This window comes from Bombus pascuorum, chromosome 8, assembly GCF_905332965.1.
Source record: "Bombus pascuorum chromosome 8, iyBomPasc1.1, whole genome shotgun sequence".
NCBI classification, from domain to species: domain Eukaryota; kingdom Metazoa; phylum Arthropoda; class Insecta; order Hymenoptera; family Apidae; genus Bombus; species Bombus pascuorum.
The window spans coordinates 12,280,215-12,308,074 of record NC_083495.1 but is presented as its reverse complement, the minus strand read 5'-3'; the positions used below and the strand labels follow the sequence as shown (position 1 = coordinate 12,308,074).

Genomic DNA, 27,860 nt, shown 5'->3' with positions numbered 1-27,860 from the left:
ACAAGATATAACACGCTATAATACCAATACTAGTTAAGTGCGAATGAATGAAACGAATATTAAGACGATGTGTTTCTAACACTGCTTTACAGACTAATTACCTTGTCTTCAGTTGCAGTTTCTCACTGTCCATCGAAATAGGACAAAGGAATTCGTCAAGTGCAAATTCGACACGTGTAAATTTCACGATAATCACCTTCGAGACAAATGCTATGACAAAACGTGTTTGCAAACTGGGAACACTGGGTACACGAGGAAAAAGTTTGCATAAGAAATCCGTAGAGCAAATAAACTAACTTAAGCATTAGGATAGTATCATCCCATATGTACTTAAGCATGTGAAAAGGTTTCTGTGTAAACTAAATTTGAAACAATGTAATTCCTTACGGTAAGAGTTTTATGGAAAAAGAGTAAGAAAAGCACGTGAATTAACATATGTTAAATCGGTAGGTAGAAAAACGAGGATTTTCATAATTTGGTATCCGATATTAAATGTTGTATAGGTGACAGAAAACGCGCGTATTTCTACGGATAACAATAATTTATTTATAAATACACTGAAAATTGTCAATATTGTCCACAGTAAAGCTTACATACGCAACGAAAACAATGTTGTTTCCTTTTCGCTCGTAATTAACCTCGTGTTTATATCCCCTACATTCTATTCATATTTTTTAACATATTTTTTTTTTCGAGTTTCTTTTTTTCTTTTGCGTTGCTTCCATTAATATAGACTTTACGAGTCGGACAATGTTCGCCGCTCAGCGCCTTGGACCCATAAGTATTCTTCTGTGACATCTTCGAGTTCTTTTTCTTTAGTTAACTTACAGCGTTTCCTTCCTTTTGACTGTCTCTTGAAAACTGTTTCTCAAATGAATTATAAATAATTCAAGTACTACAATATCTGCTCTTTTCTCTACTCTAACCGTGACACATCTTTCTGTATATTTTTATAAAAAAATTATTTAGAACCTTATATGTTCATTCTGTTTTACTAAAAAAATTATTGGCGAAAAAATGTCTAAGCTAAACCTCTATTTGCTACAATATACTAGGTATTAAGAGAAATGAATACGATGCTTGTTTTTTTAATAATATTTAAATCGAGCATAAATAACATCCTGTATAACATAGCTATATATAAATATGTTTTATATGTTAAAAATAATTATTAATTTATTCACGTACACTGCCTTTGTCAGGACTTCGTAATATTTGAGAACTACGGGCAACCTATTTCCTTCTTTACGCGAATAAATATATACACCATTGTTTTTAGTCTTCTTACGACTCTTTTGTCAGAAGAACGTTTACGAACGTCCAGGAACGCTTACGAAACATACGATTAGATAATAAACGTGTTAAAAATGCCGACACTATTTCTGCCATCACTAGATAGATAAAGTCCTGTTGTCGTAGGAATCCATATTTACAAACAAACGCAATAAATTAAAAGAAGCTCAAAATCGTAATCGAGACAGGATTTGGAAGAAACAATTTACAATATTTTTACCTGCACCTGCTCGTCCCTTTCCCATATTTCTTTTATCACTGTTAAACTGAACGGTATAAACTATATATCCAGCAACGGATTTTCATATTCTCGACAATAAATACATAACAGGCGTTGAACAGAGAAGAAACCCACGACCGCGTTCATTCTCGTTCGATTCAACGATCGAAGTTTTGGAATAGTATTTTGCGAAATCGAATCGCCCATCTGAAACAAGCGTAAGGAGATCTAATCCTGATACGATCCTGATCTCACGAATTTTTATGGCCTAATCTCACCTTCGTTCGAATAAAGAGATCTTTTCTTAAATTTTACTACGAGATGGTCATTCGTATCAAAAACGATCCTTTCACATTTTTCCTCCAGCTTAAAACATATTTTAACTATAGGAAAACACGATTGATAACAAGGTTGGCAAAGAAATCGAAGAATTTAAAAACTCTTATCTGTATCGTATAGTTTACAGGCCAATCTTCGAGTAACCTCGTGGATCAAATTTGAAAAATTCTTATTACTAAATTGCGAATTTAATTACATTTTATACTACCGATTTTACGTTTAACTACTGTTCAATTTCGAATTTTCTAAATAAAAAAGGTACTGTATTTCCATCAAATAAAGCTTGCCTATAAAAAAAAAATTATGTCGGATTAAAATTCTCTCAAAGAATCTCTGAAATCTTCGACTCTCGTTTTCAGGCCACTCTACAAATAATTTTTAACAAATTATTCGTGTGTAACATATTTTTTAACAAATTCTACGTGATGGATTCGCGCGACAGGACAGTCTCTGACAAGACAGGATTCTTAAAACAAGTCGTCGATATTAGATTATCGCACTTGATCGCTGTTTGTCACCCGTCTTTTCGAGGAATTGTCGAACTGCATGACACGTATTCGTGAATCGATCCGTTTCCACGACCGTCGATCGTCTCACGATCGAATTGTACATTTAATTGACGCTTTGTCCTATGATGAAGTGATCGCCTCGAACTCGAGCCCGATTTCTTCAAGAAACATTTGACGGAAGACCAACGAACGAACATCGAGCCCGAGTCCTTCCATCCTATGTACGATCGATCGTTCTCGTGGAATCGTCGCTCACGATGCCTGGGACCCTGCGATTATTATTCCCTTTCGCGTAATCTTAAAACTTCAACGTATTACATTAATAGTATACAGTAAAATACTTAAGGAGATTGGAAATTTCTAATGGAAGAATATTCCTGGTTGCTGAATTTGGTAGATCGTCGATATCGTATAATATGTGTCAGGTGTACGTAAATTGTGCGTGATTCTATTTTTGAAGATATTAGTGGAAGTGATCCTTATAGAATAATTAATCTTTCGTGTATTCGTTTCACATGTTCGAAATAACTCGACCGTAACTTTGTATCTTTACAAAAAAGTATAGCTGATCCTTTAGAAAATATCGTAGCTAAAAATCCTCGTATACAAGTGGACCCTATATACTGTATTTCCAAGTTCAGATATGTAAGCCTATTATAATTTTTGTAATAAATATTCAGCAAGATAAGTGTAGTAACATTTGATAGTTTCGTCTCGATTCTATAATAATCAGTGTATCAAAATTGAATCGATCGAGCGGCATTGCATGAAATTTTTAAGTATGACACGATCAACCGCGTTTCCCTATTACTCGTATCGTTTACGCTATTCGTGGCAGGAAAGACTATGTATCGTATGCAATAGTAACAATTTACAAGCGTAAAATTCGGAGAGGCGACGAGTAACTGTTGTCTGTCTTCGACCGTTTCATTCTACTTGCTTGCGTTGGCGGAACGGGAAAGAAAGTCTTACGTGATCCCAGGCGATTAACCATCGTCAAGATTCGATCTCCAACGCGTAAAGTGTCTTTTCCATCTGTGGGTCCAAGAACTAGTCGATCAATCGATATACAGTTTACTTGGTTACTTTGGTTACGATAAATCTATGCGGCTTGAAAAACACCACGACCCAACGCGTTGTATAACAAACATTGTATAACATCGAATCCATGTGATCAACCGATCAATAGTTCAAACTACTATACGCCCGATTCTTCGGATCAAAGTATCTAGGGAATGCTCGAAAGTACGAAAAATAAAAGGCTCACGACGCTTCGGACTATCGCGACGTAAAGGCCACGAATTTAGTCCGATTCCGTGAGCTAACAGTTGACTGCTGCCAAGAGATTTATAAAATTTATTTTTCTATCCTTTTTCGTTCCCATTCCTTTCGTCTGTCTTTTTATTTGTATTATCTAAACAGCGGATTTTTATGCAAATTTATATTTTTTTATAAACAGATTTAAATAGAGATAGAATCGACGTACAGAATTGTTCTACCTATTAGAATCAAGTTTTACATAAAAAACTTACATAAGATACTTGCATAATACTTGCATAAAAATCCACAGTTTAATTCCTTTCTTGTTAATCTATTTTTCTTCCTAATATTTTCGCGCTACAAGCGCAAGCCGATTATTTGTTTGTAGTTTGTATCGAATCGTTTGTTTGCCTACGTTTCAGTTTGCTGGATTTCTGGAGCTTATTTTAAATGAAACAATTTCGACTAAGCAACTGATCTCTTCACAGAGGATATAACGAATATTAATTGACGTAGTGAACGATTGATCGCAGGCCGATTAGCGATATCTAGCAGAAATGATCGATTAGTTGCTCTTATTAATGATGTCGACCTCCTGGATTTCCTCCGGCTTCATATCCGCGTCACCCCAGCCCCATTTCATATCCACGTGCATATGATGATGTGAGCCCTCTTGTTTATTGTACCTGAAAATTAAAATTTCAGATTTCAAAATCCTATCAATATTATCTTTCAAACAGTAAGAAGCGAAACCTTGAACCGTGATATTTTTGGAGTATCAAAAATTACTGTGCAAAAATAGACTAGTTGTTTCCAATTTTTTGATTTTAAACTTTTTAGAGGTTCGCTCCTTTTTCTCTAAGATCAAAAGATCCTGGAGATTCTTGATCTTCTTGGTCTATATTTGCCTCGATTTAACGAAGAATATTTAAAAATATAGAAAATTTGGAAAATTGTAATTGGAAAAATCGAAATTTTGCAGTTCGATGAGATTCTCAGTTTTAAGATAATAATAACGGTAATTTCGGTACTTAGTTCCATCGCCAGTTCTGATCGCTCGTCTTTTAATCGCCTCCACGGGGACGGTTTTCATGTCATACGCCAAACCCAACCAAGCAAAGAAATCGATAAATGCAGTAGTGACGTTGGCCTTATAGTCGCCGAGTTCAGCGGCTTTGTAGTCCCACGGGAACACATGGTGGTAATTGTGCCATCCCTCACCGAATGCCATTATGGCCACGCTTTTATTTTCGGTCGGACCAATATTTCTGAAATTTATAGAGTAATGCTTTGAACGATTTATAAATTGTATTTTCTGTAATAACCCTGGAAATTTATACAATCCCATTTAATTCGATTTAGAATTTCATAGAATTGTATCTGTTGTTTATAATGATTTTGGAAAGTTTGAAATGCAATGTGACAGTTACAAAATTGTATAAACTGTGATAATTGTAATAAAATAATTGGAAATCAATTTAATGTACAACTACAAATTCATAATATAATTTAATATACCATTGTAACTTTTAAAGAAAATTAATATGAGTGAATCAAGTCCTTTTCATTTTTAATTTAATTAAGTATTATAACATAATTACTATTGATCGTTGCCCAAAAAGATAAAAAATTGTTAAAAATACAAGTAAATTAATCGCTTACTTGTCATAAGGTTTAGCGCCCCAGATATGAGCCGCAGAGTTCACCAGCCACGTTGCGTTCAAGGTCACTGCGTATCTAGTTAGAGTACTGTACCAGGAATTAAATAACGTCTCTTTCCAGAAATAACAGGGTACCCACACGGGAAGCACGAAGCAGAAGGTTGGCACCAGTAAGACATACAGCCTGTAAAACGTCAAAGAGAAAGGTTCAAGGCACATCCCGCGTCGTAAACAGTTTCCATTTGAGTTCTTGACACGCGTCAAGAGCTACTTTCATTAGAAACAAGTTGGTTTGTTACGCGATACTTAACACTACTAGGAGTAAGTCCTCTATTACGATTACTTTACAGATTTAACAAATATTTTCTACAATTTAATGGAATTTATTTTTACTATCCTTATTTTATTATCCTCGTAAAATCATCGCAATGAGAAATAGAATCCTGATTTTAAAAATCACTAAAAGTAAAAAAATGTAACTCAGTTTTATTTATTTTTGTGCTGGCAAATATTTCTCAAAGACTAAATATGAAAATGTCTTAGCAAAGAAAATCACCAAATAAACGACTCAACTTTTAACGTCTGATTTTCTTCTTTTTTATTTTCTTTGAGTGGACTGTACTTCCCATTTTTAATAACAACCATTCTAAGTAAAAATTAGCTTTCCTTGTCGAGAATATTCCAGAAAATATAATTTTTCAAGGCTCAACTTTAACATCTCTTTTCATTTCTTGCTGGATGATTGTTATTAGAAATGAAAAGTTATAATTCGTAGTCATTCTTTACCTTTTTTGCCAAACGACGATGGGATCTTTTTCGAGATCGCTCATATCAACTGTGGCACCTTTCTTCAACACATCCGGGTGCTTTCGGACTAGAAGCCAGCCTACGTGCGAGAAGAAGAATCCTCGTTTTGCGTTATGCGGATCTGCATTGGTGTCCGTGAATTTGTGATGAACTCTGTGATCTCTCACCCATTCGTAAAGGTGATTCTACGAAGCAATGTTGAAGTTTTCAAACGTTCTGATTTTTAGTAATATTGTCGAGGGAATTATTGGAACATGTTGCAATGAAAACGCGATATAACATTATCCTCTTAGAGATACAAGAAGCCTGATTCATGATCTTTACGAACGATCTGACAGGATTTACGAAACATCAACTATCAAGGATGAAAAGAAATATAGAATCAGTTTGTACACGAACGTGGTAATTAGAATGCGAATTTTTATATAAATCCATGTTTTATGAACAGTATTAAAGAAGTAAATAATTTAAATATGAAGATTTTTTACATTCTCTAAATATCATAACGATGCCTCGTACATTTTAAGTTCTTACGTTTTAATTTTTTAATTTCTCATAAAGAAGAGAAAGCAGGGGAATAAAAACTCACTTGAAACGCAATTGTCTGGAAGATCATCAATAGGAAACGCATGGGCCACTTCGCTTTGTACGTTCTGTGGGCCCAAAGTCTATGGGCACCAGCTGTGACACCAATTCCTGCAAATAGCCCCAGGAAGAGTACTGAAAGTATTACAGTTCATTTATTTCATTTATATCATGTATATTTTTATATATTTTACATTGTTTAAACTTGATCTATTTTCGTCCCCATTATACTATATTTTGTTTCTCTATTTCATTCTACTGCTTGAATTATACTTGATTACCTTCATTCTACTCTACTTTCTTTCTTATTAACCTTCGTTCTATGTTACATCATGATATCAACATTTCCTACCTTATTGTGTTTCATCTTGTTGTACTTAATTACATTCTTGTTGTCCTCTACTTAACCCTATTAATACGTCCGCTATTCTATTTCATTCTACTCAACTTTATTTTTCCTCTATTTTACCTTATACTCTATTTTTTATTGTTCTATTCGTTTAAATTATTCCACAGTATCTTACTCTATCTTGTTCCACTTAATGATACTGTAATCTATTTACACTGTATATATTATTTTGTTTAATTTTACTACCGTCCCATTCTGTCTGATTCTATACTCTATTCATAATATATCCTATTTACATTAATTGATTAGTCTATTTATGTGATTCTTTTCCTATCTGATTCTATTCTAGCCTCTTCTCCTTTAATTACACTTTATTTCTCGTTAACATGTTCTATTTGATTTCACGAATATCTTATTATACTTAACTCTGCTCCATCCTATTCTACTTATCTTCTGTCATATTCTACCTTCTCCTGTTCCACTTACTTTCGCTACGCTTTACTCTATTTACGCCAGTTCATCTCATTTCATTCCGCTACTATTCTTTCCCATTCTACATTAATTTCTCTCTACTTTCTTCCCCTTCTACTCTAAATGGAGACAAAATTTCTAACACAAAATTTCATTAAATTCAAATACAGACAACTAAAAAAAATTTCCTACTTTCCAGTCAAATAATAATAATTCAAATTCAAATAATTTCCAGTCCGAAAATCACGCCAGACTAGATACAATATTTTCTCATGTCCAATACGCATCAAAATATTGATCGTATATTACTTTATTGCAATTTAAAAATCCCTGAAGTTATAAAAACACTTAATAATAATGCCAATAATAATAACAATTGTACAGACACGTGATTCCTTCGTTCGCAATGAAGTCGTGTAAAACAGTTAGAAAACCATAGTTTAAGATGCAACCAGATGTATAGGTATCTAACATGTAGCAATTCACGATCACGCTTTCATCCCATCGATTTCTATCCACAAGAAAGTGGAATGTTATCGTCGAAGATCTTCGTTGTATTAGAATCTTCTGTAAAATGTTGCGTAGCATTTACGTCTTCGAAAAATAGTTGCGCGCGTTCGCGACTTAGTCTTAGATAGCTTTTTCAAAATTGCAACTTCGGTATTCGAGGTCATGCATTCTTAAGATTTCTATCTTCAAAGTTTCTATATTCGACCCAGTTACGCGCGGCTGTTATTAATAACTGTAATCGCATCGTATAAACGTTAGAGCGAAGAGAAGAAGAAGAATATCGTGTAGTCAGGAAAGATGATCATTTTTGTAACCGACCGAATACCGAATATGTAATATAGCGAAAGAATGACGTTTCGTGTGTTCCTTCCGTGTGTTTGCGATGAAATTGAAATTCTAGTTGTAAGAATTCCAGTCATTAACTTTCAATTCTTTTCCAAACCCAACGATTAACTATATCGCCCTTAAAGAGATTATATTTAAAAAAACGTTAAATTGAGAAAGTCATCTTTTCTTCTTAATTTTCTTGCTAAACTACATGCACGTTTCATCAAACAATTTATACTTACACCATATATTTGTCATGTAGTTGACTGAAGTAAATATAAGGTATAATCCATAGATAGCTCCAATGTGAAGATAGGTGAATGCAATTACGTTTCTCCAAACGATTTTCCATTTATAGCTCGACTCGGTATTCGATGACTTTTCGACCAGTAATTCCTGATTGTTCGTCTTCTCTGCCGTCGATTTCTCTTGATGAATATTTTGCTGAGATGCCTCCAAATACAACGTGGCCGATGTACCAAACAAGTTTGGTGCCATCTTGAACAATCTGAAACAGATGTCCGGTTTCTGTAACGATTCGCGTGTTATCGATAACACGTACAGGTTCGTTCAAAACAAAAGAAATCTTTCACCGACGAACGATCAGAGCGTCCTGTATCACTGTATATATTTTACGATCTAGAAAACCCTTCGTAACAGCTGAATAATATTTTTATAGCTTCGGAAAACTGGAAATTCAGCTCGGGAAGTTTCTCTAACGACGTTCAAGCAAGATGTTTATTAAACCAAAAACCTCACCGAAAGCAATTCAGAAATTCGATATTCTCCAGGATTCTGGTTAATGAAAATGTTCCAACCTTCCACTAAATACTCCAAACCTTCCAACTTCAAATACGTTCAAAGTTTTCTACAGCCTGCTTTTTAGATTCGAATTATTATATCATGTAACACTTTCCAGCTTTATTAAATTATATCACAGGCTATTTTAATTCTCTTTTAAACAAATGTCTGAACGTAAATATCATTGAGCATAGTAAGCGAGCGAATCCAGAGTTTCGAAAAACTGGAAACTCTCTGCTAAATCGCTCTAATGACCAATAATTATGAGTACGATCGATCATTTATAAGGAAAGGTAAGATGTTCTAACAGGTGGACTGGGTAGGTTTTACACAAGTCAAGTCACTTAAGGCGATCTAATGACAGGATCGTCTTGTTGGTTCAATTATCGGTCAAGTATCGATCAAGGACGAATTATTTGAAAACGCGTGTTCTTTACTGGTTGCGACAAAACGTCTTTATAATCGAGACCCAGTGACCTAGTAATAAACACTTTCAAAAAATGCAAAACCGCGAAGCGAGTCTCGTTCCACTTGCGACGCGTTTTTAGACGCGTGAAAGTTTGCATTTCATTGTGACAGCCAGATTAATTTCCAACGTGTGTCCAAAATTGTATTTTAGGTACATTCCACATTTTGTTCGGTGTCTTTAGAACGATATAGATGACCTTTCGTTTTCGCTTCTTTCTTTTATCTGGAAGGAAAAAGAGGAGTAGTTTGTTCTTGAAATTGAACTTTCAGAATATTTTCAATTTTAGATGGCGCAATTTCAAGCATTTCGTCTTTTTTTCTTTTTGAGTTTTGAGAAATATTTTCTCCAACTACAATTTTCTGATTGACACGGGTGGATTATATTGTTGAAAGCGTTACTGCACATCATCGAAATGAGATTAAACGATCTACCATTGGACTAGATCTTCGATCATTCGTAATTGGTCGATTATACAGATTTTGTGAAATTGTAATCCTCTATATGGCATTCTGGTGAAAACTGAAGCATCCTTCTCAACAAGTTTACCAATCGCTCAATTTAATATCAGATCTCTCCTCGAATCGAGTTATTACATCTTCAATCACTCAGTATCAAGTAAAAATAAGAACAAAATTCAAACAAGATTTAAGCATTCTAATGAAATTTTTTTTTCATAAATTCTCCACCTAAACGCCCCATCTTCCTACGTTCTTCTTCCTTACATGGAATTCGATTCATAGAAAAATATCAGACAGGGAAAGTTTATCGATCATTATCATATGTCAAGTGTGAAGAAAATTTCCATTCGTTCCGTCGCTCCCACATAAAATGCAAAATATACAAAAACATAAATTTGCGGAACTGTTATCATTACACTGTGGATATTTACGCATTCATAAAATTTTGACGTATGCAAAAATATTTGGAATACGTAGAGTATGCAAGAATATATGAAATATTCAAATAAAGCGAAGTACTATCTATTTAATGACGCACATAAAAATTTATATACGCATAAACATGCGCTGTCTAGACATCATACGCCACAGAATATTCAAAACTTTAATCAGGCTTTTCAATTATTCGTTCATAATATTTCGATATGCAAATCCTTCGCACCAGAAAGCACATAGAATTTTCCAGTACGCTTAACAATCGCTCGTTCGAAGACCTGAAAAACTGAGCAACAAACGACTTACTAATTGATTCTAACAAAAAAAAAGGGGGAAAGAAAAAAAAGAAGATGAAACTAAAAAAAAACAATCTCTAAACGTATCTTTCAAAATCTTCCGTCAGATTTCCTTAACCATCCACCAATTACGTGAAAGTTAAAGACGTTGTTCAGGGTCTGGACCGTGTGTAACGAATGGTCGTCCTAGTAAAAGTGTTCGACGATAGGATTCGAAATGAACGGTACATGCTGCGTATCCGGAAGGGAGTATCCGCAGAGAAAGGGGCCGAGTGACGAGCAAAGATCAAGACTCGTAGAACGCAGGAGAGGGAAACAGCAGGAAGAAAAGAAATGGAGTTTCGAACTGGGAACAGGTTCTCCATAAAGGAGGTCAATGGCGCGTTTGAGGTCATTATCAATCCCCAGAAAGAATTCTACCCTGTCTCCTGTGTTTCTCGCGACCTCGCCGACGCGAGGAAATCATTGTTTCGTTCGACGTATTATCGATGATAATGGGATGATAATTAGAATAACAACGGAGATGACAGTTCGTCGTAAGAAAACAAGCTTTCTTTCAAGGAACGCTAATGAGTGACATTGAAATCGCCGTTGATCACGTGCCAGTTGTGATTCGTTGCCTTTTTCAGGTTCATCTTTGACATCGGTACGCGCGGTGCCGTTTGAAAAGAAGATGAATGGCGATTTCGAAATCGCCTTGTTAGCTTTCAGAAGACTATTAATACGTTTGGAGAGATTACCGGAAACACGAACGTCGCGAAAGCGAGCAGGTCAATGTTTGGAAAGAAAAGAAGATATTGTACACGTGTCAAGATCTTTTTGTTTGTTTCTGAGAACCAATGCAAAGAAAATAATTTCAAAATATCTGCAATTTTGGGAAAATATGTTGCAATCATTGTTCACATTCCTGACTTCTTACTTCGATCCTATGCCGAACGTTAGAAATTCTCTTATTTGTCGGAACAAAAATACGTCAAATATACATTTGGAATCAAAAGGTGGATCAGTAGAAAATACATAGCAAGTGTCCGATAAATATTAATATCGTTGATTAATATCGCGAATAATATATTTCCAATTTGAGAATCGTTTAGAAATTTGATAAATGCGAAGTTGCTATCATAACGTTCAATGTGAAATCACACACACACATACAAGAATCAATCTCGAGCGAGTACAGTTTAATGGAAATATATTCAGGTCAACGGTTGAACGAAACCTGCTTGTAATCGTCAAAGAACCGATTGAGAAACCTGGGTCAATGCGCTCCGGTATCCTTCGATCCCATAAACTTTCGTTTCAACTAACTTTGATTTCATAAATTATCCCTTCCCTTTTGTACCTTTTTAATTGTGTGGTATATTTATATATGTACACATACGTACTAGATATAACGAATGGAATCGTGCGACTTAAATTTCCAATTGAATTCAAAGTCCTATTAGATTTATTAAACCCGATTGATACTATGTTACTTACTCGTTCAAGTGTCTGCACTTCCTCTTAAATTTATTTATGAATGTAATCATCGAAAATCCTGACTGTAGAGGATTGGAAATTTATTCGACGTATTGTCAAAGTGCGTCACGAATAACTCTCGCGATATAAATGTGGACTCGTGGTTTCAAGTTTCGAGATATTTGAATCTACCTTGAACAAATCGGCAGATCGATATCAAATGCTAGAATGCGAATTCCTCTAAAAAAAAAAAATAAATCACAGACTTCAGCGTATTTTCAAACCGAAAGCATTGTATGACTGCCCGACGTTGAAAGGTGAAACGACGAAGAAAAACTACGAAGTCGACGATAAACGTTTGATTCGCTATCATCTAGAGCTAGATTCTAGCTCATTGTCGCTAAGAAATGAGAATCGAGATGGAAACTAAATTCCGCTTACAATTTTTATTTCAGTATCTCTACACAAATTTGTAACATTGATTTTAAATCGGAATGAATTTGTTGATATTATGAGTAATCCAGGAGAAATGTATCTGCATCGATTGTTATAATAATAGAAAACAAATAACGTCCAATGTATGAATAATTTTGGTCGTTTCTGACAAAATTCTGCCAATATCTCTAAGTAATTAGTTCGTTTCTCATCTTGCTAAATATCGAAATAAAAAAGAAGGTATTATCGTATCGTCCGTGTTTCACATTCTTTTATCTTTTCTAATATATTACAGTTTAGTAGTAATTATAGTACAACAAATTAACAGTGATAGTATACGTAATTAGTAACTAGTTCCACGTAGTATTATAGTTTTACGATTTATACTTTAACCGCAGAACGTACTAATAAGTTTCAAAAGGAAACTCTTGGCACCTCGTGGACGTTAAGTCGAATTTGGTAAACTCGTAAAATCTACTACACTTTCTTTAAAGAAATAAAGCATTTCGACGTTAGAATCTCGACCATTCAATTTAACCATAACCAATGACGCGCACAACATCACCATCGTTCATTCTCACCTCCTTTCTCCACATAAAAAGACATTCTACGACACTTTCGAATCTTGTCTAGGATTCCAAAGTTGAATAACTTTGAAAACTTGCACAAGTTCGAGATGCTGGAAAATTTTGCAAGCTTTCGATATTCCAAAACTTTGAGGAATCCAAAGGCACGAATTTAGTCGGAAACATCGTCGACAAAAGTTCGCGAATTTTTCGAACCGATTTCTACGAAAAGCAAAATGAAAAGATAGTGTAATCGGGGAATAAGCTCGTGGCCAAAGCTTTCACCAAAGAGGTCGTAGACAATACAAACCGCGAAACGAGCGAGAATCTTCTCATTGCTCCACCGAATTCTCCTTTGTACTGTCTCGCAGTCATCCTGTCGCAATCGTCAGATGTTTAAATTACGTCAGATGGGAGGCGTAATTACGGCAATCCACGATGGTGCACCGAAGGAATCTGCAGGCGACCAAGTATTTGTTTCTGATTGGCGACAGACGATCTCGAAACGGAACAGAGACGGATAAGTTTCGCAAAGAATAAGAATGGAATAATTTTTTACAGAATGCTACAGAAACGTGGAGATGCTATTCGTTACGCACAATTGTCTAGCAACAATTGACGCAACTTACCATGAAAATAATAGATTTGATTTGTAAGCAGATTATCATGCGAAAAGAACAGAAATAGCTTGAAATGGAAAAGAATTGTTGAAGAGTGATGGGGTCATTCTCCTAAATGAGAACGAAGAGTATTCTATTGGATTTTCTTTTGGTAAAAGTAGTCGAATAATAATAGAAATTAAATTCCTAAAATGTATCATTTTTTCACTTGGCAGTATAATCTTAGGTATTTTCTAATGTAACAGATATCTGACATTTATTGTGTTATATATTCGATATTGTATATTCGTACTACTTGCTACTGTACAATATCGAAGCGTTTTAAAAATGTTAATATTCGAAAATATGAAGCCTGTAATTTTCATAGGTTTGTGACGTTAAGACCGGCCACGCGCTACCGAGAATTCGCAACAAACGCGCAACATTTTGTCGCTGTCGTTTGCGTCAATCAAAAGTTCAGTTTCTTCTTCTGATAATAACATTATATAGAAATGTTAACAGTTTCGTCAAAATCAATTCTAGCATTAAACGACCAATTTTCCAACGTACCAAACAATTAATATATCACCGATCTTTTTGATAGAATATCATATTTCATTGTTGTTTTGCATTGAATCAAAGTAAAAAATATTAATTAATTAAATCGAGTTTGCATTTTTGAATATCCATACAATACTTGTCCATAATATTATTCTCATGCTTAGCTCAAAATTCATTATAACTTGCACAATTTCTAAGAATTATACATAGCATCGTATTTTATTTGAATATATTTAATACATTTGCACACAATGTTGCACGGTTCCACGAATGTTATCGTTGTTACAAATGTTATACGGTTATTATTGAAATAATATAATGTATTTTTCATAAGTCACTTATGAACATTTGAACGTTCTTTATACACCTAAGTTTTGTCCGCCAACTACTCATCTACTAGCGATATTTTGTTCTTCGTTAGAATCTCATCAACCAACATTCTATATACTTGTACTAGTTTATTTTACTTAATTGTTATACTTGTAAAGTTTATATCTGATATCACTGTCTAAACTTGTTTCTAACTATTCTTCAAAAGGTCAAATAACAAACGTGTTTTATATAAAATTCCATATATGGTTCACAAAACATCAAATCACAAATAAATCATGATTTTCAATACCTTCCTAAAGAAATATTAAAATGATCTTGTTGAAAGGAGAATATAAATTAATTTTATAAAAGTACGATCCACGCTGATGATAAAACATAAAAAACGATTGAGCATCGAGCGTCCAGAGGTAAAATAATGAAACAACGAGAAAGACAAATATGGAAATGGATGAAATGGCTACGTTCGGAGTTTTGATGTTTATCGACTCGATTGGACAAACAACACCGGGGACATGAAACGAAAACTGTTCGAATTTAAAATAGGGGATAAAAAAATTCATGATACGATTCTGCGCGTCGAAGACTCGGTATCAAAATTGCAAATGACCTCGCTTCGGTGTTGCGGATCTTCAACGACGATTCAATTCCAGTCTAGTAAGCAGACGCTGAGAAAAGTATGCCGAACAGAAAGACTAGTTATATGCCCCGAAACGAAACGGATTTGTTCGGAAATTTGCAGGGAAAAGTCTCGATATTTTGAGTCTAACAAGAGGAAAAAGTAAGGAAGAATGTTTCTCTTCGAATTTAAATCAATTTCTTCGAAAATAGATGTTGAAGATATTGCAGTTAAAATTAATAAATTTCGTAGTAACATAGTGGAAAAAACGAATAGACAAAATATCTAAGATTTGGATATAACTTCACAAAGTAATATAGATATATTTTTTAATATTAATCTCGTTCTAGTGTCAATTCGATTAATAAATAATTTTATCACGACGTAGCGTGATAATAACGTAGGTGATGATACGCGCAACAAATCTCGTTTACTACTAAGAAGATGTTATAAAAATATGGTAACATTGAAAACGAGTTTACTAAAATATATGGATTTCATTCAGAAGAAAAGAAGTAGAGTGATCAGGATCATATAATACACGTTTATAGAAACCTCAACCTGAATGAGAATGTGTTATGATCTGAATGAATGGACTTTGAATTTTTACATTAAAGTATGCTTCTCTATACGATTCTATTCTCAAAAATCTTTTCAATTAACATGTATTAACAAACAAATCAAAATTCTAGTAAAAACACTGCAAAAAGACATAATGCCATATTTTCGCTTCTTCTATGAAATCCGAATACGCGTTAGTATCCCACACTGCGAACGTAACAAAGTATAGGCGCTAATTACAAAAATGTAAATTCACTTCTGTAATATTAGAAAAATTTTTCTATTACAGTTCTGAAAATATAATTTAGAAGTATTATACCAATACGTTTCTTACGAATCCTTCGAATATCATGTCACAATTTATACAGACTCTAATTACGTTGTAAATCGAATAAATTACGAAGCTAATTAAATCGAATTAAATCACGCTGAACGAAGTTAACTAAGAAACATTCAATTCTTCAATTTTGAAGAAAATTCTCCTACAACGCAGATTTCTCTATAGCGGTTTTACTCAGTTTTTTGTCGATTCTGAATTTTCAGATTTCTAGATACATATCACTAAACTTTACCGCTGAATCAGTGTGTAATTGTTTCAAATACAAACAGGTATGGACGGATAAGTGTGAAGAATTGTAAGACCCATCCCTAAGGATTTAATTATTTACTAATCACTAAACCTCTCCTTAACATTTTTCTTCCTGGTGAGTCCTTTTTGGAACGTTTCTGATGTTCCGATTTTCCCCTAGAAAGATATACAACAATAAAGTGTCAGGAAGCTGTGTCACAAACACCCGTTTGTCCAGTTTCTTATCAATTCCGGCTGGTGGACATTGGCGAAACTTCGAGACGATAACTAAACTGTCTTTGCATGTAGCACGTTACTACGCTCGGCAACAGACTATGAACCAACATTTCAAGAATATTCCTTCTGCGTTCACGTGCTTCTATCTACTTGTATACATGTTAGAAACGTGTCATAAAGTCATTTAGTCAAATGCACGTGACTCTTCCGACGAAACAAACAATATGCTTTCCTTTGACGTTATGTTATTTCTTTTATGAATTTTAGAATCTATTATATTTAAAAATTTATGATTCTATCCATGACTCTATCCTAAGATCTATGACTTCTATCTGCTTAGAAGATGCGAATCAAAAAAAGCTTAGTAAAGCTGTGACATATCGATTATGGGTTCCCATCCTATAGCATAAATCCCGAACGTACATGTTACACAAATAAAAGAAATTTCGGAGAATCGAAATCGAGGATTTCGTCTTTCGAATCTCGCAATTCCTTACAAATAATTCATGTAGTAATAGATTACTATATAATAATTCATGTACAATAATTCAATACTATAATAATTCATGTAGTAATAGATTACTATTACGGTTCTGCAACTTGTAAATTTTCAGAATGGCACATGTTCTCGAGTTGAAAAAGAAATCGAAAATCTTAAACTTCATCAAACATTCAACATAGAGTTACGTACAACGAGGATATACAAAATTGAGGGAATTTCAAAATGAATTTTCTTTGATAGGAGAGCCGATCTATTTTTCGAGCGACTCGAACTCTCGGTAATTAGAAATAGCCTGCTTTTTTTTATAGAAATCGATTTTGTTTCCTAAGATTAACTGCAATTGTTCGTTCTTGCTACCTTCCTTTTCCCATCGAGAAACGAACACGTTAGAAGCCTGATTCGATGAAATTCAAAACCTGCTGGTTCGTGAAAATATAAACCGATCGCGAGGAAATACGAACTTCGTCGTTGTTGTATCTTTTATTAAAAAGAAACGTTTGATACGATATAGAATATAATCATCTTTGATATTACGTGGCACGAAGATCAGTTGTCTTTACACTTTGATAAATTTGCCGCCTCGGTTAAACAACAAAAGGAATTTTATATTTGAGTCAGTCGATTGTTATTTATATCAGTCATATTTTCTATTTATTTTTATTTATGTAAAGCGTAATTTTACTCCATATAATCCTTTTATTTTAAAAGATTCATTTTTCCGCGTTCACTCGAATAAAATTTGTGTCGTACAGTCGTCACTGTATAAGAATTTTACTCGATTAAATTCCATGCTTCGATTCTGCATCGATATGCAAATCCATATATCCAGCACGATGCTCGTTACACCGTGGATTCATAAAAATCGCGCAATTCTATCGTTAAATCATCTAACTTAAAATCACTGTTTCGTATCATCTGAATCTATAATACTACCATATAATAATGAAACCATAATACTACTCGATCCTCGTTTATAAAACTTTCCGTTCTATCCTTACCCTTTGGTAACCCAAAATTGAAAAACCCCACCATCGCAGTTTGTCAAAATTCTCCATTCTCTTTGTTCGATACCGTCAAACATTTCTTCGTACGAAACCCAAGCAAAATGTATGGAATTCCTCGTGCACGAAGCAAGCTCGAGGGAGAAAGCTCGAAATTTGAGTAAAAATAAAAATACAAATCTATGCTCCTGTTTATCCAAACAATCGATAAATTTGCCAAACAACCTGTTCAACTCTCTTTCCTTCCAACGAATCAAACTTAGAACGTAAGTTAAAATAAAAATTTGCCCAAAAGGTTGACATCACCGAAATGCCAACTAAAAATCCTATATATCCAAAATTTCTCGATATATATCGAACAATTTGCCAAACGTTGCTGCCGATTCTTCAAACGGAACGAAACTCAAAATCTCGAAGGATAACAACGACTTACTGTTATCACTCGTCGCTAGTTCCCCGAATGATAGAATCCCTTTAGACACGATGTTGTTCCACGGATCTGTTCCGACGTAGTCACCTAGGCTGCTGATGATCCGACCTGATGGCGAGTTCACTACGAAATACGGAGATGCAAGAGCGTATGTCCCACTTATCAACTCCGCGACGACCCATAAAACCACGTCGACGAAATCCCCCACACGATCGGTATGTTGGTGTGATCTGGACATGGGAAAGAATGTTCCGATCGGAAACGGTGCCGTTTAATGAAGTATTAGTTGACGTAGTGAAGTAGCGAAATATAGGAAACGATTTGAATAGTGCGCGCAGGCTTTTTGTTGCGAAAGATATCGGTGGTCTTCAAAGTTGGAAAGAGACGCGACAAACGGCACTCGATGTACATCGAACTGTACTGTTTCGGCGAGTGTAGAGCCAATGATGCAGTCAGCGAGTGAAAGAGACAAATATTTTCAACTTATTATTATTTTTTTTTTATTTACTTATTTAAGAATTTTTAGAATAGATTCGATTATTATTTTGATATTTTATCGTTAATCGGCCCTTTCAGTTAAGAGCTGCGGTGCGAATATTTTATGTTTTTCCCCAGCGTAGTTTAGAAAGAAATTTTCGAATAACTTCGACTATAGTGTTCGTTTCTGCGGTAGGTTTCAGATGAATCGTGAATTACGTCGGATAATTCGTACTTTAGTTTAGAAGAAACTCTTGGATTACGATAAATGTAATTGGAAATTGTTCTTTGGTATAGTTTACGAGAAATCTCCAAAGATTCGAGAATAGTGTCTTTTTCTGGAATTGATTTGAATCAGATTTCGTGTTACGTTGGAAGAATAGATTGTATCAAGATGGCCTTTCTCGGTGGCTATTTCCAATTCCCTATTTTCGAAACAGCCGATTTGAACGTTGTTCTTGCCATTGGATTACGATTCTAAATGCGTTATAAATATCTTCGAATTGTTTGAAAAATTCGATAGAATGTAGGTTCGACAGAAATCTTTGGAAATCGCACAGTGTTTAGTCGAGAGCTGATCTCGCGCAAAACAACTTATTTATAGCTTCATTTCGCTTTCATTTACTCATCGACGTGGAAAATGTCAAAGAAGAAAGAACCAAATAAAAGGATGTAAAATCGACATTTCTATCGTTTCGTTTGCACGTCGCTGTCTTTCAGTTTAAGCGAACAAACGCGAAATAGCAGACGAAGGCTTAAAGGGACATTGAGTAATATTCGTCCGGTGTCGTGAACCGAATAAAGGAAATCCTCGGCTGACGTTCAAGGCGAAGCGTTCATACAAAAAAAAAATTTCGTCTCGTTACCGTGACAATTTGCATGTCTATTCGAGACACGTATGAAATGAATGTAACACTGTTCGACGGTATTAAATCAATTTGACCACGATAAATAAAGGGACCGTTCAAAAAGCTTTGACACTGTCGGCCGAGGTTTAAAATTAGCACTTAAATTAGCTCCTTAAGGAACACCAAGCATTATTTAGACGAGTATTTGAAAAATAAAGAAAAGATGTTTTCCGGAAAATGAAAAATTTCTTTCCTTGTTCCTTGACTACTAATAACGTTATTCCGTGTAGAGAATTTAATTAAAACACGGTAAATATAATATATGATTTATATTCTGCAGAAAGCCGCTCACTGATTTAAAGATCAATTAACGTCCAATTAATCATTCGAATGATATCGAATAATTCATATATCAACGTCGATTATTTGTTACTCCGTATATTTGAAATATAATATAATTCTTATTGGAAATAAAAAAGATTCTATACGTTATAATTGGACATTCTGCGCATCGTATTAATATTCATGTACCTCAGAGAGGAAGGACTATGAAAGATAAATTTGAAAGAAGTAATAAACATGTACGTATATATATTTATCTTGAGTTGATAAAAGTTGACGAAATTTAGTTTCCGAGTGGTGAATATAGTACATAAAAATTATGCTAAATTATCCATTCCAAGTAAAGGAGTAAAAAAGCAGAATCATTTAATTTACTGTTGCCACCTAACTGTAAATTCATCGAAACCTCAAAAAGAACTTGGGTTATAAATGCATCTTTGTAATCTAAGAACGGGAACATAGTTCAATTTTCTGACATATGTAAGTCCAGTAAGTGCACGAAGCTCGAGCAAACGTGTAATCAGTACGTCGTAAGTTTCTTAGCGACCTGTCCCACTGATTTTCGTTCGTTTCCCTATCTTTTTATCTCGTGTCCCAATTTCTGTTCTTAGAAATTTAGAAGATGTAAATATCTACGGGCAAAAAACGCTTGCCACTTGCTTGGCGAAAGAAGGGAAGTATCGAGGACGAGGAGGAGATCGACGAATATTTTCAGGTGGAATATAAATCGTGATCTACGTGTCAAAAATTGATGCACAATGTTATTTATACCGGCTATCAGCGGAACGTGTTACAACATGCAAATAACACGTGTAGAAATACGAGAATAATATAAATGTCAAATAAACAATTACATAGGGAATCGCCGGTTTTTAAATAATAGCGAATTAAAATGACAAGTTCTCCGCGTAAATAGTTTCATACTTTTCTTACAGCAAGTAACAGGTTGTTTTTTCGAAGCCATTCAATTTTCTGCTTCATTAGCATTTCCTTCGATATTAAAAAGTCGCTATTCTTATGCAGTGTTCATTGTATACCAAATAGCTTGCACTTTGTGTATTAGATTTAGCAAAATCGAAAATATTTGTTTGAGACGCAAATACTTTAACGTTTCGTTTAGAGGGAATTAAAAATTAAATCGATTGAAGTAGAATTAAGCTTAGAATCTGGCAAATTCTGGAAGAAACGCGCGTAATATTTTCCATTTCGCCGGTTTACTAAAAAACTCGCAGCGAATGACAGTGAATGATAATGCGAAAGAAAAGATAAATTTTCCAGCAAATTAGAATCCAAATTAGAAGTTCCAAGCGGAAAATTAACAACTTCATCGTCGACATAATAGTCTGTAGATTTTAAATGTGCCTAATAAAATATTGCTTTTCCTCTTAAAGGTTTTTAATCAAAATTAAAAATAGAAACTTCAATGTACCTCGAAGATCATTTTTAGAACAGACGACATTCCTAAATTTAATAACACAAAAAAGTAAACATTTTTATTCGACTCTCTTAAAATAAGTTGGACGATTCACTTATTTAGTAAATTTCAGAATCGAGCTTTAGCGTCGCGTGAATTACTTTCAGGACAGACAAAATTCGCAAAATGCAATTATTCCAAAAAGTAAAATTTAATTTTAATTTATAATTAAATTAATTGTATTTAATTTTCTGCGATTTAATTTTCTCAAAAGGAGTTTGGATTGCTCGATCATTTCACAGAGATTATTTCGTAAATCAATGTCAAAATATTCCACTGATGAAATTGCCTAGTAAACAGAATTGACATAGTAACACAAGTGCAAATGTGCGTAATGTGCAATTGACACAATTGTCGATAGATATGAATATTTCTATGTCCATCGTTGACACATAATCGATCGATTACGTAAATCTGATATTCAATGATCATTGTTAAAAGTTTCTCACATGCATTTGTTTCTTAATTACGATTATTGGCTAAGTTTTGTGACATTTTCTAAGACATTTTCGCATTATGCGAAGTATTTACTTACGAAATGTAAAATTCAGATTCAAATAGAAAAGTGAACTTGCAAAAGTATGACTAAACGTTTCAAGAATAAATTATTGAATCCGTTGTAAAACTGCATGATTTCTTTCCGATTATTTAACAAATTTATAAGAAAAAAGAGAAACAGCATTGTAAACGCAGAATATATTTCGATCTTAGATTAATTTCGTTTAAGAAAAAGTCGCAGTTTATCTTCGTCGATATGAAGGCTGATGTATTGATCAACGTTCTTTTCTCTTCTTTTTCTTATCCTAAATATAATGAAATTCAATCGATATTAATTAACATTTAGAAATAGACAAATAGGCAAAGAGACAAATTAAGGATAAAAATAAACGCCAGTATGGGTAGGAGATAAAATAAAAAAAAGAGAATACTGCAAAAAATAATCCAAAGTTCGTTATGCATGTCTCAACAGTTCTATCGCATTGATCTAGCAAATAGATATTTGTTTATTAACGTTGTTAAATATTATTCCATGAGAATGCAATAAAAATTGTCTTTCGACTGATTATTAATGGATAAAATAAAGTATAATAACATATAATAAATAAAGCGTATAGTAATAATAAAAGGAAAGATAAAATAGTTCGGTCTGAACTAGCACAACGCGTGAACGTTAAAACACCAAATGGAACATAAGCGAAAAAGAGAAAGGGTACAGTTACAGAACGAATCGAAAGAAAGAGTCGTTAAATCAAAATAAAGAAGGACGCTGACCGTACAGCCGCGTTTTAAAGTGGCATCGAGTCATTACCATCGAGTATTTCTGATTTCTTCACGGTCGTTTTGGTCAACGGAAACAAATTGTTATCTATCTCATCGAAACTATTGGCGCGCGTTCCAAATAATGAAACATTATGAAAAGTTCGCCTGCAAACATTTGTCGGGCATAAACTTCCAGTGCAATAGCTAACACTGAGTCATCGATCAGCCAATAGCGCGGTTTCCGGTTAAAATATCGCTCTGTGAAATGGTCGAGTACAGTTAATTCTTCGTTACTACATTTATGCAATTTCATTCTTGAATTATTAAAGAAAGAAACAGCTAGCTACCTTACGAATAAAGATATCTCTCTAAACACACCGGTAATTTCTAATTTATTTAATTACTTAATTACTTTTCGTAATATTATTTGTAAACTATTACTTGTAAAATTGAATTTATTAAAATTCTTCTAATGGCAAACTGTTAGTCGCTAATTGAAAATTATCTCGAACGATAATCGTGTTGTTTCGCATGTATCAGTTCTTATCGATTTCACGCTAGCAGTCAATTTACATGATAGTTATCGGTATCAGGCTCGAAAGAAAAATATCGATCCGTAAACGTACATACCCAAAAGATACACAAGTGAATTAGTTTAAGAGACAATATTAGGAACCAGAACAAGAGATGACTTCATCCTCGCACTTGATTTTTCGCCAACGAAAAGACAAAAGTAAATCTTTCGCTGGAAATAGGAGGAAACTATTTCATGATAATAATTCCAAAATTATAAATATATAAATGTAATTTTGGAATTGCTAATAGAATAACTATCAGAATTATAAATATATAAATATAATTTTGGAATTGCTAATAGAATAATTATCAAAATTATAAATATATAAATGTAATTTTGGAATTGCTAATAGAATAATTATCAGAATTATAAATATATAAATGTAATTTTGGAATTGCTAATAGAATAACTATCAGAATTATAAGTATATAAATGTAATTTTGGAATTACTGATAGAATAACTATCAGAATTATAAATATATAAATGTAATTTTGGAATTGCTAATAGAATAATTATCAGAATTATAAATATATAAATGTAATTTTGGAATTACTAATAGAATAATTATCTGAATTATCATTCATACATATATAACAAACTATTAATGTATCTTATAGTTAGTATTTTATCTTTTGTTTGTCTCTAATTAAAGTCAAATAATTATCATTATTTTCCTACAAACGCGACTTCTCATCAACAAATGATTATAAATACGAATGAAGAGAGTGTGATTTCGAATCGAGAGGATAAAATGTATGCTTGACCTAACATCAAAATGGCTTAGATACACGACAACATGACAAAATCTACCAAAATCTAAATCTTGTTCGAATTTACACAAAAATTACATTAGAAATGTTGTTAAATATTCGGATATTAATCATACGAATTGTTATCGATAGATTAGGGATACGAATTTATATTTTTATAGAAATTAATTAGAACTGAAAGCTGACGGTATCTTCGATCGCAAGTATTACGAAGTACTCAAAGATACTATAATCACAAAGAGATACTAACCTACAGCTACATCTGACACGCAGAAAGGGGTGGCGAATAAGTGCGACCACAAAGTACATAGAAATATCGATCTCTCCAAATACCTAACTTGGGATGAAAACTATCCGTCCGGTATACGTATAATATTCAAAACGAAACGCAATTAATAATACAAATTAAAAGAACTACCAAGAAACGAAAACGACTATCGCCATAAATTCCGGACGATCCTAACTCTAATAATTATTTTCCCAAATAAACCACGTTTGAAGCAGTCAATGCAATTTTTAATTTTATTAATTAAATCACATTCAGTACCAAAGCTAACTACCGTCCCAAGTTCCAAACACCGCTAACATAGATAATCATTATCATAAAGTTGTATTAGTGTTCCACGATTAAATTACTCTGCGAACCAAGACAAATTAACATCGCGTTAATCAAGATTTGAAGTCACTTAATCTACGGCATACGATTTCTTGTATCGCGCTTAAAATCAACTTGACCTACAGCCAAAAAACGAGTTTCAGCGGTTCTTGTAATATCTTGCGCGTCCACGTCGAAACGCAACAAGTACCAAGAGGCTGGCGAACAAATTACAACCGTCGAGAACCACAACGAAACGTTCTCAATGAGTGCTCCAATTATCTTAGCAACGAAAAAGGAAAGATCAGTAATGAAACTTTCTCTAGCGATCGAATCTGATCGAACCTGTTCAATGATCCAGTGCAGTTCGTCGTCGATGAAGAAGCAGAACACAGGAATAAGGAATAGAGGATGACTGCAGAGGAGTATGGAAAAGGGAACACAAAGTTCAGAGATGAAGTTCCGTTTCGAACGAAATCAGCTGGACTTTCCAGTTGCCCTCGGGCAATTCATACCTGCTAAACGGTACTCAGCTCTCGTACACATCTGCTATTACGCGCTAGAAGAACACACGGCTGGTTTAGGTTGAAAATAAAATTGAGCGAGTCTCGTATACTTTAGAAAGTGTACAGTTCCAGCAGACGCGATTCACGTGTCAGAGATTGTGCTCCACTGACACATGACTGCGACGAACTTCGTACCTCCGATAAGGAGTTTTTTGCTGACAAAGTGTCGTTGCAGCTAATCCAACCTCTGCATTCGTTGTTTTACACGAGGTTGTTTCGTTAAAAAGTTCGGAAAATATTTCTTGTTGGCGGTGAATAACGAGATTTAACGAGATCATCTAACGCATGATTTGCGGATTGAAGAACTTTCCACGTTTGTGGTTTTGCCAATATCAGGTATGGTATTCAGTGATTTTAATAAGGATATCCTTGCTAGCAAAGATCACCGAAGCACAGGCTTTGTCTTTGAAGCTAAAGGCGATTGCCAAACGTTTATCACGGTAAATAATGGAAATGACAAAATTTCTAAGATTGGAAGCAAGAAGATATATTTCGTGTTTGTGAATTTTAGGTGGAACTATTAAGATGTCGAAACCGATCAAAGTTTCTGCCAATTTCTTCAATTTAGTGTTTAGTTTCTAGATTATTGTATTATTTCGCGATACACGTATTTAGCAATTTACTTTCTTGGAATGCGAGATTACAGACTTTAGCTCGAGCAATTAACGATTATATTTTATTAATTACTTTAATTGTGACGAATAATATGGCGACGTTATTAGATTTACGGTTCTATAAGTGTTGTACGAGATGAATATGGATATATTATGTCGTGAGTGAACGTTTGGAAAGAATAAAAAATGTAGATCGATAAGCATAATTACAAATGAGATAAATATAAGTAAATTGGAAATTATAAACTTACGAATATCGTTACTATCTGCAGCTGTCTATAAGCGAATTCCTACATAAAAGTTGGCAAACATAAATAGTAAAATAACTAGTAGCTGGAAATAAAAATTCAACAAATTTCAAACATCGTATAGGCAAAATCGTGTCTCTGCCTAGTAACTAGTAATTGAGTCACGCGTACACATGCATGGGACGTGAAACAAGATAAAAACAAAATTTTCAAATTTTCTGTATAAGAAAGTGAACGAATATCGAAGCATCTTTATGTATTAATAACTTTTCTTCTTTTATATAACTTTCCCTCGAAATAATAATAATATTGAACGTTACAATAGATGCAGCACCATTGGAACAGCACCATTATAACATCCGGTCATACTAGTGAATTATAAATTTAACAAAGATAATATAAAAGATTTTATAATTATAATAATATAGTCGTAAACTGTAACGTAATATATATTACATATTATACTGTTGATTATTAAGTGAAAGATATTACAATGTATATATTTTGTACTATACAAATATTAACAGTATATTATAATTATATTATAGGTTAAGTTATACGTCTGCGTAATACCAATACAATATTATCAGTATTTGTGTAGTAATAAATTTCTGTATTTTACATCCCTCAAGATGTTACAGCAATCAACTGATAGAAATGTCGAATAAGGCTAAAAGTTCGATTCTACTAATTCGACGAGATGAGATATTATATGAAAAACAAATTGAAATTAGAATAAAAGTTGCTTTTCATGAATACGTGCATTATTTTTCAGCGACTAACGACACGCTGTTAAAGATACTCATAAATAATGTTACCTGTGTCGCCTAGGAAATGAAAAAGATATTCCGCGATTCTTGAACAATTTGCTTCGAATAAAAATTGAACTCTTTGATTAACAAACTTCCCACATGAACTTTCACGAGACTTTAACTTCAGTGCAACGCGAATAAAGATGAAAATTATCCGAGTTTTAAATATCACGACCGATGTCTAACAACTTACACAACACAAATTTCACCACCCGGTAGCTTATTAATCCTTTAAATCGCGTGTACAATTCACTTCCATACTCTATCCTATTTATTTCTATGAATATCTCCCATCGTCGATCAAAACGAACTTCTGCCCAATATTATCCACTTAAAATTCAAACAGCAAACAGTCACGTCAATTATTACCTCGATACGGTTTATCATAACCTAGCAACAACATTGTCTATGAGCAATCCTTAACGTGCAGTTATATACACTTTCTAATTCCAGAGTAAGTAAATCACCGATATTTGATCAGATAGAAAAACCACCTTCATGGATCACCCGGTGAAAAAATCAGTCGATAACTTCGAATCAGTATGGAAAACGAGCCTAACTGCGCTGTAATATCTGGGGTTGCGACCATCGAACCACCCCCTAGCTCGACTGCGGTTTT

General features: G+C 33.8%; 1 protein-coding gene across 5 annotated transcripts; it reads right to left on the bottom strand.

The window, feature by feature from the left end:
- Positions 1-522: 522 nt before the first annotated feature.
- LOC132909742 (acyl-CoA Delta-9 desaturase-like) lies at positions 523-27,860 on the bottom strand. Of its 5 annotated transcripts, none has more exons than XM_060964740.1 (8): positions 27,736-27,858; positions 13,560-13,705; positions 8,574-8,839; positions 6,679-6,809; positions 6,069-6,274; positions 5,284-5,466; positions 4,653-4,889; positions 523-4,307 (listed from the first exon to the last, which is right to left on the bottom strand). In XM_060964740.1, the coding sequence occupies exons 2-8, from the start codon at positions 13,622-13,624 to the stop codon at positions 4,187-4,189; spliced, it is 1,209 nt and encodes a 402-aa protein (XP_060820723.1). In that variant the 5' UTR covers positions 13,625-13,705; positions 27,736-27,858; the 3' UTR covers positions 523-4,186. The 5 variants fall into 5 exon arrangements, with proteins under 5 accessions (XP_060820723.1, XP_060820722.1, XP_060820725.1 ...); XM_060964739.1 differs by lacking the exon at positions 27,736-27,858 and adding an exon at positions 27,248-27,684; XM_060964742.1 differs by lacking the exon at positions 13,560-13,705 and having other exon boundaries at positions 27,736-27,860.

Excerpts from the sequence above, each read along its gene's own strand:
- LOC132909742 (XM_060964740.1), bottom strand. The coding sequence starts at position 13,624 with ATGACTGCGAGACAGTACAAAGGAGAATTCGGTGGAGCAATGAGAAGA. Across the intron at positions 8,840-13,559 it reads AGATTCTCGCTCGTTTCGCG|ATTGTTCAAGATGGCACCAA; the intron begins GTTTGTATTGTC and ends CATCTGTTTCAG. Across the intron at positions 4,890-5,283 it reads GGCGCTAAACCTTATGACAA|AAATATTGGTCCGACCGAAA; the intron begins GTAAGCGATTAA and ends TATAAATTTCAG.